The 15,659-nt window shown below is 35.5% G+C and overlaps 1 protein-coding gene across 1 annotated transcript in view; it reads right to left on the reverse strand.

Annotated features, from left to right (window-relative positions):
- Positions 1-1,234: 1,234 nt before the first annotated feature.
- CNTLN (centlein) overlaps positions 1,235-15,659 on the reverse strand; it is a 276,595-nt gene continuing 262,170 nt past the window's right edge. Inside the window, exons 23-25 of the mRNA XM_019659078.1 lie at positions 14,246-14,431; positions 11,701-11,778; positions 1,235-2,591 (exon numbers count right to left, since the gene is read on the reverse strand). Coding sequence (XP_019514623.1) covers positions 2,490-2,591; positions 11,701-11,778; positions 14,246-14,431 — 366 coding nt within the window. The 3' untranslated portion in view covers positions 1,235-2,489. The remainder of the gene's footprint in view (positions 2,592-11,700; positions 11,779-14,245; positions 14,432-15,659) is intronic.

Genomic DNA, 15,659 nt, shown 5'->3' on the forward strand with positions numbered 1-15,659 from the left:
GGGAGATAAAACGATAAATGTGGTCAGGGAGAGAATGGAACTTAAAAAGAAAAATAGTACCACGACACGCCTATTACAATGGCTAAAATAACAAATACCAATACCAAGTCCTGAAGAAGATGCAGACCAACTTGGTCTCTCAGACATCACTGGTGGACTGTCAAATGGTATAGCCACTCTAGAAAACAGTTTTGCAGTTTCTTACCAAGTTACAAACACCCTTATTGCATGACCCAGCAATCATACTCATGGGTATTTATTCTAGAGAAATGAAAACGTGTTCATATAAAAACCTATACATGAATGTTCATAGTTACTTTATATGCAATAGCCAAACCCTGGTGTATTACTGTATTAGCCAGGTTTCTACAGAGAAACAACCAATAACCAATAGGGGGTCTGTGTGTGTGTGTGTGTGTGTGTGTGTGTTCTTTGTGATGATGGAACAGCTCTGTGATGGCTATACAATATCCATATGACAAAATTTCATAAAACTATATATACCGCCAAGAAAAGTGAATGTTAAAATTGTAAAAATGTGTGAAATTCATATACGGTCTATATTTCAGTTAATAATATTGTACCAATGTCAGTCCCCAGATTTTAGCAATGTAGTGTGGTTCTGTAATGTTGATATATATTGCCTTCTTTTTAGCATAGGTATAGTGTCACTGTGTATAAAACACAATACTTTGCCATCTAACTCAGCAGTTCTCAACCTGTGGGTTGCGACCCCTTTGGGGGTCGAATGACCCTTTCACAGGGGTCGCCTAAGACCATCAGAAAACAAGAAGATATTTACATTACGATTCATAACAGTAGCAAAATTACAGTTATAGAGTAGCAACGAAAATAATTTTATGGTTAGGGGTCACCACAACATGAGGAACTGTATTAAGGGGTTGCGGCATTAGGAAGGTTGAGAACCGCTGTAACTGAACAGCAAAATAATCCACACTCCACCATGCCTTAAAAGTGTGACATGTGACAGCCATTTTTCTCTTCTTGTTTTGACATAATGAGTATACACTGGTATTAAAAAGAAAATAAATCAGTGTGGTAGTATTTGTGGCACTTGAAATGCTGTCAAGTTATGACTGTGTCACTGTGATTTGCAGTGTGCCAAACAGTAGTGCAAAATGATGAGTGCACCATATATTGTTTCTGCTGTGACTACTCACTTCCACTACTGTAGTGTGAAAGCAGCCAGAAATGATACATAAATGAATGAGCATTCTGCATTCCAATAAAACTTTATTGATGGACACGACAACTTGTATTTCATATAACAGTCACCTGCTACAAAACATTATTCTCCTTTTTAACAAACCATTTGATAATGTAAAAACAATTTTTAGCTTGGAGGCCACACAAAAACAGGTGGCAAGCCAGATTTGGTTTGTGGGCCATAATTTGCCAACCTCTGCTTTAACCTCGTGGGACCTATATTCTAAGTGTGGGGAGGAAAAAACACAAGAAAATAAGTAAGTGAACAGATAAAATAGATAAAATTCTTTGCATTGTAAAGGAAATTAAATAGTAAGATGGTCAGGGAGTTTGTTTCTGAGGGAATATGTATGAACATGAATGGTGAGAAGGAGCCAATCATGAGAAAAGTTGAGTGTAGAACATTCTAGAAAGAATAGAAGAGTAAAGTCTGGAGGCAGGCACAAGTTTGGTGAATTAAGGGAACCAGTCAGGTGTGGCAGGAACTTAGGAAAAGGTGAAATGAGGTGGGGATGTTTGGGAATCTAAATATGAATGACACCATTGTTAAGAATTTAATTAGTTGACCACAGTAGGATCTAGTCTAATTTTATAGACTGGGTTTGTGGTCCTTTGCTAATTTACCTGACCACACAAAGAATTATGAATTTAAAAAAAGAGACACAGAAGGAGAAAATGTTTTTATTTTTCCCAAATAGTTCTAGGAAAATACAGTATCTCCTATATAATCCAGTATGTTGAGAACAGACATAGTTGGACCACACAATATATTTAATTAAATGCTCATCCTTAAACTAGGATGCTTCATTTTATATTTGCTTACAATGCAAATATGTTGTTCATTGGCTGATTTAAGGCCATTTATAGCGGTTTTATGTAAAAAGTCTAGTTTCTTTATAAAATTTAAAAGATTAAATCCTAGGTTTACAATTTTTTTCATTTTATATTCAGACCAATTTGTGTGTGCCAAGCGTCACCTAATTTCTTGTAATGCCCTGGAAGGAAAATCATTTTTAAGTTTGCATTGATTTTGGCAATATTTGTATTCAACAATCAAATGCTACACTATTTCCTTTTAAATGGCTATGCACTTAATTAGTTTCACTTGTTCAGCAATTAATTACTTTTAGAGAACTCTTATTTTGGTATTGAACCTGACTATTGATAGTTGGAGCAGATTCTGTATCAGGGTTGCAATGCATGTTTTCCAATCACGCCAGATAAAGTTTTCACATTTGAAAAAAAACTTCTCCATTGGAATATCATCTAATATCTTTCATAATTGTGAAATACACTTCAACTAGTTTCTTTCTCTCATTTATTTTCTCCAGCACTGCTTCTAGTAAATATGAGGCAAACGGAAGCTATAAGAGAAACACAGAAAAAAATATGATCAAAACTCTATATTTTCTTCAGTTCAAAAACATACACTGAATACCATTAAACCATTAGAATTCAGCTATCTGCAACTTTGCACCTATAATGGTACCCTACTGGGCCTCTTTTCAACTGATCTTGCTGGTTAGTGTAGGTCATTTTGTCTTTTATAATAAAAATGATAAAAGAGCAGAAGTAAAATGAAAAAAGATAAACGCCTTATTGAACAATTCATGGTTTACTGACCATGTTAATGATGTAATCTGCAATACAAGCAGCTAAGCCATTTATCTTCAATCACCTGATCAATAGCAAGTTACAGTCATCTCTGGGGCCCACAGGCCCACAGAAGTAGTACTGTATGTTCATCACTCATAAAAGAATGAGCGAAAACTATCAATACACTTGTCTGGGTTACAGCTGAACATCTCAAGAGTTGTAGGGTAAAATTTCAGAGGGAAAAAAAATGGCAAAAGTATACCCATTGATTAAGTTGTTACAGAAGTTTGTTTGGCATATCAAAGTGTAATACACATGTTGCAAACTGCTGAGTTGATGAAATGTAGAGTATATTTTTGAATTTCATAATTTATATAACTTTTCTAGTAAAGTTTTATTGTTCCCTCTGCTTCACTGGGTTGTCTGTAGGACTCCAACTCATACAACTTGAAATGTTCCCCAATTACCTCCTATAGCCCTATCAACTTCCTATCTACCTAGTCTTACACAAGAGGTTTATAATAAGAAGTTGATTAAATCCTTTCTTGATGACTATATTTTTTCCTGAACATATTAATGAAAATGCTTGTCATGCACAGACCCCTCCCATAAAGCTAAGTAACATGAGGCCCTTTTTGGTCCTAGGCCGCCCACTGACTATGACTGGTCAGCACCTGACTACAGAGAGCCTGATGCCCTCTGTGTGAGTTGCTCGGCTGTGCTCAGCTGCACTATGCTCAGCTAAGGTGATTATAATTAGCCAAACCAACCAGGTGGTTCTTTCCCAAATTTGAACTGGGGAAAAAAGAAAAGATTGGCCAGTGGTAGTGGAAACAGGCCAGACAGTCACAAAAAACAAAAACAAACAAACAAACAAAAAACACAGATTATGTAGGCCATGAAGGAGAAATAGAGACCAAAGCCAGTCCACAGAATGGCCTCAGATCCCAAATGAAAAAGCTTTCAAGTTTAACTTCCTTCTTATCTTTATAATCAACTGCCTTCTTCTTTAGGAGGTCTGAATCTACGTCAGGACAGACTATATCTACAGTTTACTCGTATGTCAGAAGCTTCACACATTTGTCTTACTGGAAACTTAGCACTACAGGTAGCATAAGATAGCAAAATATCACATTTGTTCAGTTCTAAGACACAGGTAAAGATAAGAGACACACATTGACTTAAAAATCAAACCAACAAACACTTTTTTCTGGGGGGTGAGGGGGTCTACCTCTTAAGTATACCCATACTGCATATGCATTCCAATTTCAGAAATGTGAAAACGTGGGGAAAACGCATCTTAGAATCAATGAAAAAGAATATACAGATTGAGTAGATTTATAACTGAAACTATACTTAAAGTATGACATGCCTTGGAAAGTGCTTTAAAAGATTCACATAGTCTGTTTATTTGCTTGTCATATTTTTTAACAAGCAAAATGTTTTAAAAACAACAAGAAGACTGGGAGTCCTGAGCTTCCTACTACTTTGTGGAGTCCAGATTAAGTGCAAGTTTATTTCATACAGGCTGTTTAGAGTCAATTAAATTGTCTCGCTGTGATTCTAGAAGGGGCTAAGGCTCCCCAGAACTCGCTCAGATATGGAATGCACAATCACTCTCTTACTGGTAGGAGTTTGGAGTTGGGTTGAAGTGGCACCTGACTGGCCAACTGCAGCGATCCTTTCTCATGTGCCCTATCAGGTAGATTTGAGACAACAAACCCAACAATTATGCTGCCTCGGGTTTCATTTCGAATGGCATGCTCCAGGGACTACGAAGTCAGAGAGCCTGTATAATTTTTCTTTCCTTGGATCAAAAAGGAGAAGCGATATTCCTGGTTTGTCAGTGCAGTTACATGGGCTGAACTCCAGCGTAAGAGGGAAAATGGACAGGTGAGGAGTTGATACTGCATGAGATTTCTTGGCCTGGTCTTAAAGTTGTTCCTAGTTGTTCTGGCTGTCCCTGTTGCAAAAGATGATTTCTATCACTGGAGAGACTTCCCCTTATTTCACATAGATTTTGGCTTCTCTTACATGGAAACACCTATAGGTATCTGCTTTTAGCAACTGGTAAGCCACTGACACAATCTCAAAGTTATCACTTATGCTTACAAATTGTGGCTTCATTTAGAGGCAATTCTGTAGAATATATAAATGACGGTTGCAGGGGCTTGAGAACCAGCTTGGAAACAGAACAGCCTAAAGACCACGACTGTCAAGTATGTAGATAACTTAGAGCACCAGCACTAATTGGAATGTACGTCTAATAACATGAAATTGAAAATTTCTGTATTGAAAGAAAAAAAATTGAAATAAGGGTAACTTTTTAAATCTAAAGGACAAGATTAATATTTTAATCATTTTCATTCTTGTTTTTGAAAACTATTACCAAAAAAAAAAACATTGCTTGTAAAATGCAAATTGGATTTAATCTAGTTTGAGTCATACTGAAAGTGAAGATGTTAAATTATATGTATTATACCTGCTTTTACAAAGGATATGATTTCAGCGAGACTGTGGTTTTAGTAAGCAAGACAATGTAGTTTGATTATTATAAAATGAATGGGGCAAATTTAGCACAAATAAATATTCATACATACACTATATATAAATATTTATGTATATACTTATGTATTTTATATATGTGTGTATTTTACACACATATTTAAATGGATAGTATGTAATTATTATCTTATAATTGAAAGATTGAACTTGTTACAATAACCAAGAATGCTATCATAAGGAACAATTAATTTGTAATTTAAATTTGGCACTGAATTTTGAGCTAAGTTTCCTAAATTTTGTTTATATTCCTGGCACATATCATATATATATATATATATATATATATATATATATACACACACACACACACACATATATGTATATCAGAGTTTTGCTGAAAACTGACACACAGAGAAGACTGTATTTGCTAAACTTTGGTAAAGGCTATAATTTATTTTCACTTTCATTTCTTTGCCCAATTTTTTTATAGTGGTACAATACACATAAAATTTACCTTTGAACTTTAATCACATGTCTTTTTTTCTGGAAACATGAAAGTCAGCTTGAAATTGTTAAAAAAAAAAAATCCTAGCAAGACTGTGAATGGAGAATTTTAAACTCGTGCTATTTCAGCAAGTTGTGAGAAATCTGTGTGGGTGGCTGAGCATGTGGATTTATATGTATGACAGAGGGTGAGTGTGTGAGTGTGCATATGTGTGTGTGTTAAATGCAACATAGAAAGCAACAGCGTAAATGTGTTCCGAGTTGTAAGGAATAATTGTCAGCTAACCTTCAGGCTGGAAGTTACGCTACACAAGCCAGGGAGATTTACAAAACGCTTCTCACTGTCACATTGAAAGGCATTCTATGGAAGGCAAACATATTTTGCAAATAGGGCACTGTGGAAAGAGCCATTTTAAATTCTAGCATTTACAAAGATCTGAACCAACTAACAGGAACAAGGATATTTAAAGCTAAAGAAAAAACCACAAGTCTGTATTGTAAATTCTCAAAAACCTAAGGTAGAAAAACAGAATTTTTATTATTGTCCCAATACATTTTCTTGTATTGGGACAAAGTGGACTAAAATGGACTGAATGAAATTCAGAAAAAAATTAGCAAATAACAGAGACTAAGACAACAACAAAACAATATCAAGACACATCTTCTAGCCATTCCTGGCTGATGGTTTTTACACATATCCTAGAAAAGAACCATATTGTGGTTATAGCTGTATGTTATTTGTCTTATACAAGTATCCATATTTTAATACACCCATAATTCTGTTCAAGTTAATTACTTAATAAATTTCACGTTTATATATGTTTAACTATTTGTTTATTGTTCTCCATTCCCAGAAATGTAAGCTCCTTGAGGATTTTTGTCTCTCCTGTTCACTGCTGTACACCCAAACCTGAAACAATAGCTGACACAGAGTAGGCACTCAATACATGTTTTGTGAATGGATTCCACAGCATCGGTTCAGATTTATCTCCACTAATTCTTTCCATTGCCTTTATAAAGTCCCAAGTACAAATGACTATTTCAGGTATTATTAAGATCTGAAAAAACCTAAATGACCTTTATTATAATTTTGAGGATCAGAATGGGCAGAACAAATAAACAGTATCTCTTCGAGGGGCAGACTTCTTGTTTAGATATGTGAGGAAGTAATATCAATTACAGAATAATAGAGGGACATCTCCTTATGTGCCAACTGAAAGGAAATAAATTAAGTAAAATAAAATAATTTATCTCATTTGTTCACAGTTATGGCCAGTAGACAGAAATTCAAGTTCAAGTGCATCCAAGGCAATCTCTGCTAATGCTGGATAGTACACGGGGTATAAGAACTTCATTGAACTGACTTTTAAATGTATTCTCTTTTTTTATCTTTCAATATGTATCATATTAAGGAATTCATTTTTTTAAAAGGAGACATAATTCATGTAACATAAAATTCACCATTTTAAAGCATGTAATTCATTGGTTCTTAGTATATTCATAAAGTTGCGTGACCATCACCACTATCTAATTCCAGAACATTTTCATCACCCCATGAAGAAAGCCTGTACCTACCAGTAGTCACTCCCCATCTCCCCCCATCACTGGCAACCATAATTTACTTTCTATCTTGACAGGTTTGCCTATTCTAGACATTTCTTATGAATGCAGTTATACTATACTATACACAGCCTTTTGAGTATGGCTTCTTTGACTTAGCATAGATTTACAAGGTTCTTTCATGTTGTAGCATGCATCAGTTCTTCACTTCATTGTATAGCTAAATAATATTCCATGTATGCATGTACCTTATTTTGTTTATACATTCATCAGCTGATGGACCTTTGGGTTGTTTACACCTTTGAGCTATTATGGATAATGCTGCTATGATCATTCATGTAAAAGTTTTTATATGGACATGTTTTCATGTCTTGGGTAAATACCTAGGGGTTGAGCTGCTGGGTCATATAATCTCTCTGTTTAACTTTTTGAGGAACTGCCAGATTTTTTTCTACAGGGGCAGCACCATTTTACATTCCCATCAGCAGCAAATGAGGATTCTAATTTCTACACATCCTCCTCAACACTTGTTATTGTCTATCTTCTCTATTATAGCCATCCTACTGGGTGTGAAATATACGAGTATATCTCATTTGGGATTTTTGGTTTGCGTTTTCCTAATGGCTAATGATGTTGGACATCCTTTCATGTGCTTATTGGCTATTTGTATATCTTGTAGAAATGTCTATTCAAATCAGTTTCTATCCTTTTTGTTGTTGAGTTGTGAGCGTTTGAATTGTGTTCTTAAATAGTTAATTTTCACTGAGAAAAGCCATATAGAAGGCTGGGCTGAATTAGTGACAAACCGCAAATCCTTGAATCCTGTTTATGGAACACACATACTAAATTTTCTATGGCTTCAGTCATTGACATCTCCTTCCCATGAAATCTGGGCTACCTCCTTTGATCCCTAAAACTCTGAAATTTTTAATCTGTCTCATCATGTAGGATATTAAACTCATCCATCTCTGGTTTCTGCTTTCTGACCACCTGATCGAATCTCATTGCGGCTATTGTTTTAGTCGCTATAATGAGGATCACATCTATCTCATCCTTTCTTTCTATGGCTAGGGCATATCTAGGCCATTGCTGTCTCTTCCCTAGGTTACCTTCTTGTTCCCATTCTCTTCTCCCTCCAAACCACCCTACATACTGATCTCATGTATCTTTCTAAAGCACAACCCTGATTGCATCCTCTTCCTACTCAAAAGCTTTTAGAGTTTTGTCCCAGCCCACTTTTTCTAGCTCTGTTTTTTTTTTCTTCTACTCCCTAAACTACAAAAAACTAATTTGGGGAGTTCTCCAATCCTATTCTAATCATTAATTTACTATTTTTTTCCTCCGCTATAAACTGTAAGTTTTTAAAAAACATATTAATATAAAAAAAGAAATTAGTACAAGAAAAAATGTTCAAAGAAATTATAAGGCAGCTATGTCATAAAAAATGAGTAGATATTAGAAAAGTTTTTTTCTTATTTTTATAATTATATATACTTATATATTTATAATTTTATATATATGGGGATAAAGGTTAGGTACAGATAAACATCTAAAGATCCATATATAAAAGTACCAACTAGATCACAATTACTTGAAATAATGAGGACATATGTTTGCATTCTGTATTAAATAAGGCAAGTTAAGGTTTTAGGCCTTTAGTTTTCATATTCTTCTGGCTAATAGTAGCAGTAGGTATTATATTATTATGTAGTCCCATATTGCCACATTGCAGATCAGCTCTGTATTTTATGGTAAATATTTTATCAGTACAAATTTGGCACGTGAATGCAGAGAAAATTTTCTTTAACAGAAAACAATTTTGTGGCCTAATTGTTAAACAAAAGATAAAACCACAAGACCAGGTTAACTCCTATGATCTCAAAATTCTATTACATAAAACACCCAACATGGGGGGAGGACATAAAAGGGGAATTTTCCTATAATTTTATCTTCAAAATATTTTAATAATCAGATATCAATACTGAATTAATTGGTGTTTATTTTAGGGAATGTACACAATTATTTCACAGCTTGAAGATCATGTAACCTCAGATACATGAAGCAGCATGCCATAAATTAAATAAAATGTATGAATGAACATACTTACACTCTTGCCCACACAATCCTGTGAGCATAATTTAGATTCTGAAATAAGTGGACAAAGAAAACCTTTTCTAAAATTCAGGACAAATATAATTGCTGGAATTGAGAGTGAAGAAAAGTGGGCTTAAAAGAAAAAGAGAGAGATGTTTTCTATTTTATCGATTTTTCTCTTGGGCATAATTAGTATAAAGTGACATTCAAATGCAACCAATGAAGTTCCTATTTTTTTCCTCACAAAATTCAAAGACATCAGCAAAACCACCTATGTCAGTAATAAAAATAAAAAGTCTTTGACTTTTTAAATGTTATCATACTGTCAGAGTGGAATAAAATTAGCTTGAAAAATGATCTAAAGGTGCACGCTGCAGTTCATTATGTATAACAGCACCAGCAGCGGTTTCCCAGTGTTCATAAAGCCTGCTCCATTAAATTTACCTCCAGTCAATAATTAGGAGTCCACAAATAAACCTGGGCAATTAAATCAATACTGCCAGGCAATTATATTCCAGAGTCCAGGCTCAGTGGCACAAAAAGGCACTATATCAAACTGTGGTATCAAGCAGTCTACTGCTGTTTTCAACAAGATTTTTTCACACTAACTGCCCAGAATAAGCATACATCCAGGTCAGGCAGCGCATGTGTGTGCATCTACACGTGTCAGTCACAAAATGACTGGTGTCAACAGAGCTTTAGGAAAATGTCATCAAGATTCATACATATGGATTTGGTATTTTATGTTCATAATGGATAACATTTCCATATTGAAGAGTCCTATTTATAAGTGGAACATTAAAAAATTCATTAAAAAGTTTATTTTTATTATTTTCAAGCTGAAAAAAAAAACCCATAAGAATCCTGACTGAACTCCTTTGATCAGCCAGGCACCGGGCAGGGTGCCGGTGCTGGGCATGTGATATGGTTAAAAAATGGCATTTCTTCTCAGAAACAAGTTGTCACTGTAGAAAGTGATGTTCAGCACCTACACAACTTTAAGAAAAATACTGCCAGTTGCCTTCTATGTCTATTGAAGTGATTCTGGATACAGTTTCAAAAATATATAAAACTGATACTAGAAATATAAATAGTTCATGTTATTTACTTATTCTTGACTTTTCCAAAAGCATAGGTATTTCTATCTGTTAATATAAATGCTAATATGAATATAAAATTAAATTTTGTTTAATATCAGCTTTTATTTTTAATCTTTACACAGAAACATTTATGACTTTCTAAAACTCACAGGACAATAATATGTTTTCCTATTTTGAGAACTATGGTTTAGCTGTTTTTACTCCAGTTCATTTTAAAATAAACAATTCGGCTGAGCAAAAATAACTATAATGAAAAAGTTTTAGAATACCTTCTACGCTGCCGGTGATGTCAAAACAAAAGCTGGCGATGACTAGAAAAGCAGGGTTCTCACCTGCCAATAAACTGCCCTTGATCACTTACAAGAGGGGCACATCCCAGCAGACTGTATGTGTATTAAAAAAATACTTGAAAGGGAAGAAGAAGTATCACACAGGTCACAGCAGCAGTCTCAATAGACCCCGCAGGGATTTCCACCCATCTCGGCCTTGTCATCCTCTATGCAGCTTTCCACTCGGCCCAGAAAATGTCGATAGGAAAATGTTTGAGGGGCCTCTGGTGGAAATTTTTTCATTCTTTCTGCATTGACAGGATGCCAAATCAATATTTACTTCCCACTAACAAGCTGCTCGAGGTCTCAGTAGAAAATATTGTAGAGAATGCGGGAAGACACGGTAATAAACAGCTGTCTGGCTGGGAGGAAAACATGAATTGACTGGAAACAGGTCCATAGTAAAAGGTCACCGAAACCCATGAACTCCTCAGGTGTCCATATCAACTACTAACTTTAAAGACACATAATAAAGAATCCCTTTTCCTAAGAGGGCTGAGAGAATGGATCCTTTTCAGTCTAGCAAGCAGAGGCTGACTCAATAATTTAATTAATGCATTTGCTAAGACCCATGTTGGCTCTTTCCCAAGACATTTGCTTCATTTGTTAAGTCCAAAAGTACAAATAGAGGGTTAACTTTCCCATCTACCTATTGAAATACTTGTTTACCTAGCAGAAGTAAATAATGTGTAAGTGTTTACAAAAAGTCAGGTATCCTGTACAAATGCTACGGTTTGGAATTTTTATCTGGAAGTTTTCATACATGAAGCAGAAAAACAAAATACCTGTCCTTCAAGAAGTTTCTGAATGTACAACATCCATTCCCTGTCATTTTCAGCATCTGTCTTTGTCTTTTTGATTTCCTAAGGAAGAAAATAAAAACGCTGGTGTTAATTGCATTTATATGAATTTGATCATACTGTTAGATATTGAAGAAGTCTAGAGAGATGTTGGTAGAACAAAGAACAGCCTGGCTTTTCAAAGTAGAGGGTATTCAAATCCATGCTCTTTAATATTTAATTTATAGATATTTACATACATGTGGAAAATAAAGCTATATTTCTATATTGACAAAATAATTCAGGGATATTGTATTTTTGCCTTCACAGTGGAGTTCAGGTAGGGTCTGCGGTGGAGGTGGAACTGACTAAAATGAAGTGAAAAATAAGATAGGGATCTATAAAAAAAATCATTTACAAGTGACCCTCGTAAGATAACATAAAACCTTATACTAAAAAATCTGACTTCTCAATAGATAACTAAGGAGTAATTGTTACAATTACAGTCAAAATAAAACATGGCATGGCTCTGGTGTATTTAAATGCTTTTTTATTTAAAATATCCAACAACTAACTGATAGGCAAGGGGCATTCCAATGTACATTGTCATAAGTCACTAAATATTTTCAACCCATCAACTATCAAGGTAAAATATGCTGAAAGTATAATATATTTACATGTGCAGTTGATTATTTACTAAACTCATAATTAGTTTACAAAAAAGTGGATTCTTCACACAGGGAAGTTTGTAAACTAACGTTTGTTGAAATTTACTGTATGCCAGCTATCAGGTTAGGCACTTCACAACAGCTATCATAGGTTTTTATGTGAATTTACTAGAGTTCAAGATGTAGTTTAAAGAATATAAGTCAGGTGGTTTGGGCTCTGCTTGGGCAAGTCACTCAACTCTTTAGGGCTCTGAAAACGCAGGGCTCAGTCTAGATAGGTTCTGACCTATAATTAAATCTAGTAAATATATCAAGGTGCACCGGTCCTTCTCAGACAGTGTTTCTAGAGGAGTCTTTTTCTCCCAGGAGGACTTCCGATTAAGTTGTGTGGTCTGCATATTGCAGTGCTGAGTCCTCAGGCTCCAGACTGCATCTGCCTAGAGGCATGGGTGCCATTTCTTCCCAGAAATGTGTCATCTACTCCTTGGGACTATAAAGGGAGATCCTTTTATAATTCATTTACTCAAAAGTGACTTTTTCTAATTTGTCCATCAAAAAGGGGTGCTCTTTCCTAATTTGTAAACCCAGAGACGGCATTTTTTGAGGCCATACAAAGGTGGTGGTCTTGTCTTCCAGAGTATGTATGTGTGTTTGTGTTCACACACATAACACACATGAGAGATTTTGCTAAATCTGCTTGTTTTAAAACTCTTTGGCAACAGTGGTGGCCTTAACCTTAATTTTTTGTTAGGTTTCTCATTATGAAAACATTTTTCATTAATGTCTATAGTAAGGTATAGTGAACACGTTTGCCGGAGATACTATTATTTCCTGTGTGCCTTACAGTTGGTACTATTTTTGATAATACTCTTGTACTTCAAAGTTCAGAGTTCAGCAGAAGGCCACAGACATTGTGGACAGGCGCTGAAAACAGGAAACTGATCATTCACAATCCTGTTTATCCATAGGATGAAAATAATCTCTTTGCAGGATTCCTGTGACCTCTTTTCTAAGAATTGTTGGCAGTTTAAAAACCTTTGCAAGTTGGAGATCTTCTCTAGTCCAGAAGTTATTTCAGAGGCTGATGGAGGACTGGAGGATGGCTCACACACATTTAAGTCTATTATTTTCTTTATCCATTGACCAAATATTTATTGGGAAGCTGACAGTGTCATCATCTCTTTTATCTTTCCAAACAATAAAAATTGAATATTCATGTATTAAAGTTCAGAGGCTTCACAGTGGAACAGGATTGAGTATCCTCCACAGGTTTCATAGAAAACTGTACAGGATGAGATGCAGCTGCTTATGCGGTAATAACTACATGAAAAATGCAGTGCCCTCCCCAGGAGATACACAGATACTACTGAACACCTACACCTATATGTATATGAACTCACTCAGGTTGAGTATTCTACCCAATTTAAAGCAATAAGTATATGTTTCTTTAACTTGATCAACAATAATTTTTAATTTAACTAGAAAAACCAATAGATTTACTACTTTTAAAATCTCAAATAGGAGGAAAAATCCTCAAATCAATGGTGACCCAACTTAACTGGCTTAATTAAAAATAGTAGCTTACAAGATATATGATTAATTAAAGAAAATGGAGGAGACAGGAAAGAATAACTGACTTGAATAGTAAACAAGCAGTTCTAAAGGTTATATGTCCTGGCTTATTTCTATATTACACAGTCAAATTCCTCTAAAGGTTTTTGAGTTGGCTAATACCCTTGATGTATCTTTCATTGGCGCATTAATAATCTTACCTTCATTAATATTATCTTAAAGAGGACATTCTAAGAGTTCTAAAACAAAGATATGTACTTAAATTCAATGTGTAAAAGCCGTTTTATTAATAAATATTTAAATGATCTTACCATTTCATCTTCTGTGTCCAGTATTTCCTCTAGATCTGACTGTGAAATGTTCAGAATAGAAGCTGCCAAGGTCTGGGCTTTATGAGTTGAGCTTTTACAAGCGTCCTTATTTCTCTGCATTTTTTTAAGCTCTCTGATTTGTCGCCTTATTGCCTGGACATCAACTTGTAACTCTTTGACCAAAGCCTGCAATGTATTGGAAAGAATGTGGTTTCATATGGAAATCATAAATGAAGACAAAACACTCATAAAAATGTGAAGATATTAGCAAATCATTTTTTTATTAGGATTACTCTCATTTTATTTATCTTGAAAAGTAATGGATTGCTCTTTATTGCCAGTATGCAGTAAAAGCGCTCTTAAATGATCATTCAATGAACTTGCTGGATTAACCAAAGTTCTCTAACCCCTTTTCATAGTCACCAACTAACATCCTGGTTGGTGAATGCTTGCAGCAAGCAGGCTACTTTTTATCATGCCAGAGCACAACTACTCCCACCAGCTGAGGCGATGCAAGAGAGTCAGTTCTATCTATTTCTAAACGTGGGTATATTAGTTGTAACAGTATAGCTATATAATTCATTTAATTACACAAACCGATGAAATATGACCACATAAGAGAGTTGTTTCTATTTTATTAAAATTGGATTAGAAATGCATTGGAAGCACTCAATAAAGACAAGTTGGGTAAAAGTGCAATTAAATCATGTGTGAGCAAGACAACAATACAGAATTGAAAAAAAATCATAAAAATGTAGGATTGCTTCACAGAAGCCTTTAAGTTTTCCCTTTGAGAAATTAATAAATGCTAGCCCATACCAAGCCTATGTGTGCAGAAGGCAAACACGCCCCTTACTCTGGGTGGACAGTCCTGCCTACCTTTGTGAGCTGAGAGCAGACTGGCTAGATGTTTGGGATGTTTTCAATCTTTTGCCAGTTCAAGTAGCATTGCAATAAATAATGGTGCTCATATATACATTTTGCATTTCTAGGATATATATTTAGAAGTGAAACTGCTGGACCAAAACATGTGTATAACTATAACTTTAAAAGCTGTTGCTTAATTCTCCCCCACTGCAAGACAGTACCGTTTTAGGCCTCCATAAAGAATACATGAAAGGGGCTGGCCGAGTGGCGTGATGGTTAAGAACTCGCTTGGGACGCCGGAGGGCCCCGGTTCGGATCCCACATATGAGGGCCAGTGACACTGCCCTCCACAGCTAAGATGCTGAACAACAGCTTAACCTGGAGCTGAGCTGCCATGAGTCGCTGGCGACGGCGACGGTGTAGGCTGCAGTCCCTGTGGCAGTCATTGCTATGGGTTACTGTATGTAGCCAGCAGCCAGCGTGAGCGGCCAGCAGCCAGCGTGAGCGGCCAGCAGCCAGCGTGAGCGGCCAGCAGCCACAGTGAGCG

The sequence above is a fragment of the Hipposideros armiger genome, unplaced genomic scaffold (genome assembly GCF_001890085.2).
Source record: "Hipposideros armiger isolate ML-2016 unplaced genomic scaffold, ASM189008v1 scaffold_294, whole genome shotgun sequence".
Lineage (NCBI taxonomy): Eukaryota > Metazoa > Chordata > Mammalia > Chiroptera > Hipposideridae > Hipposideros > Hipposideros armiger.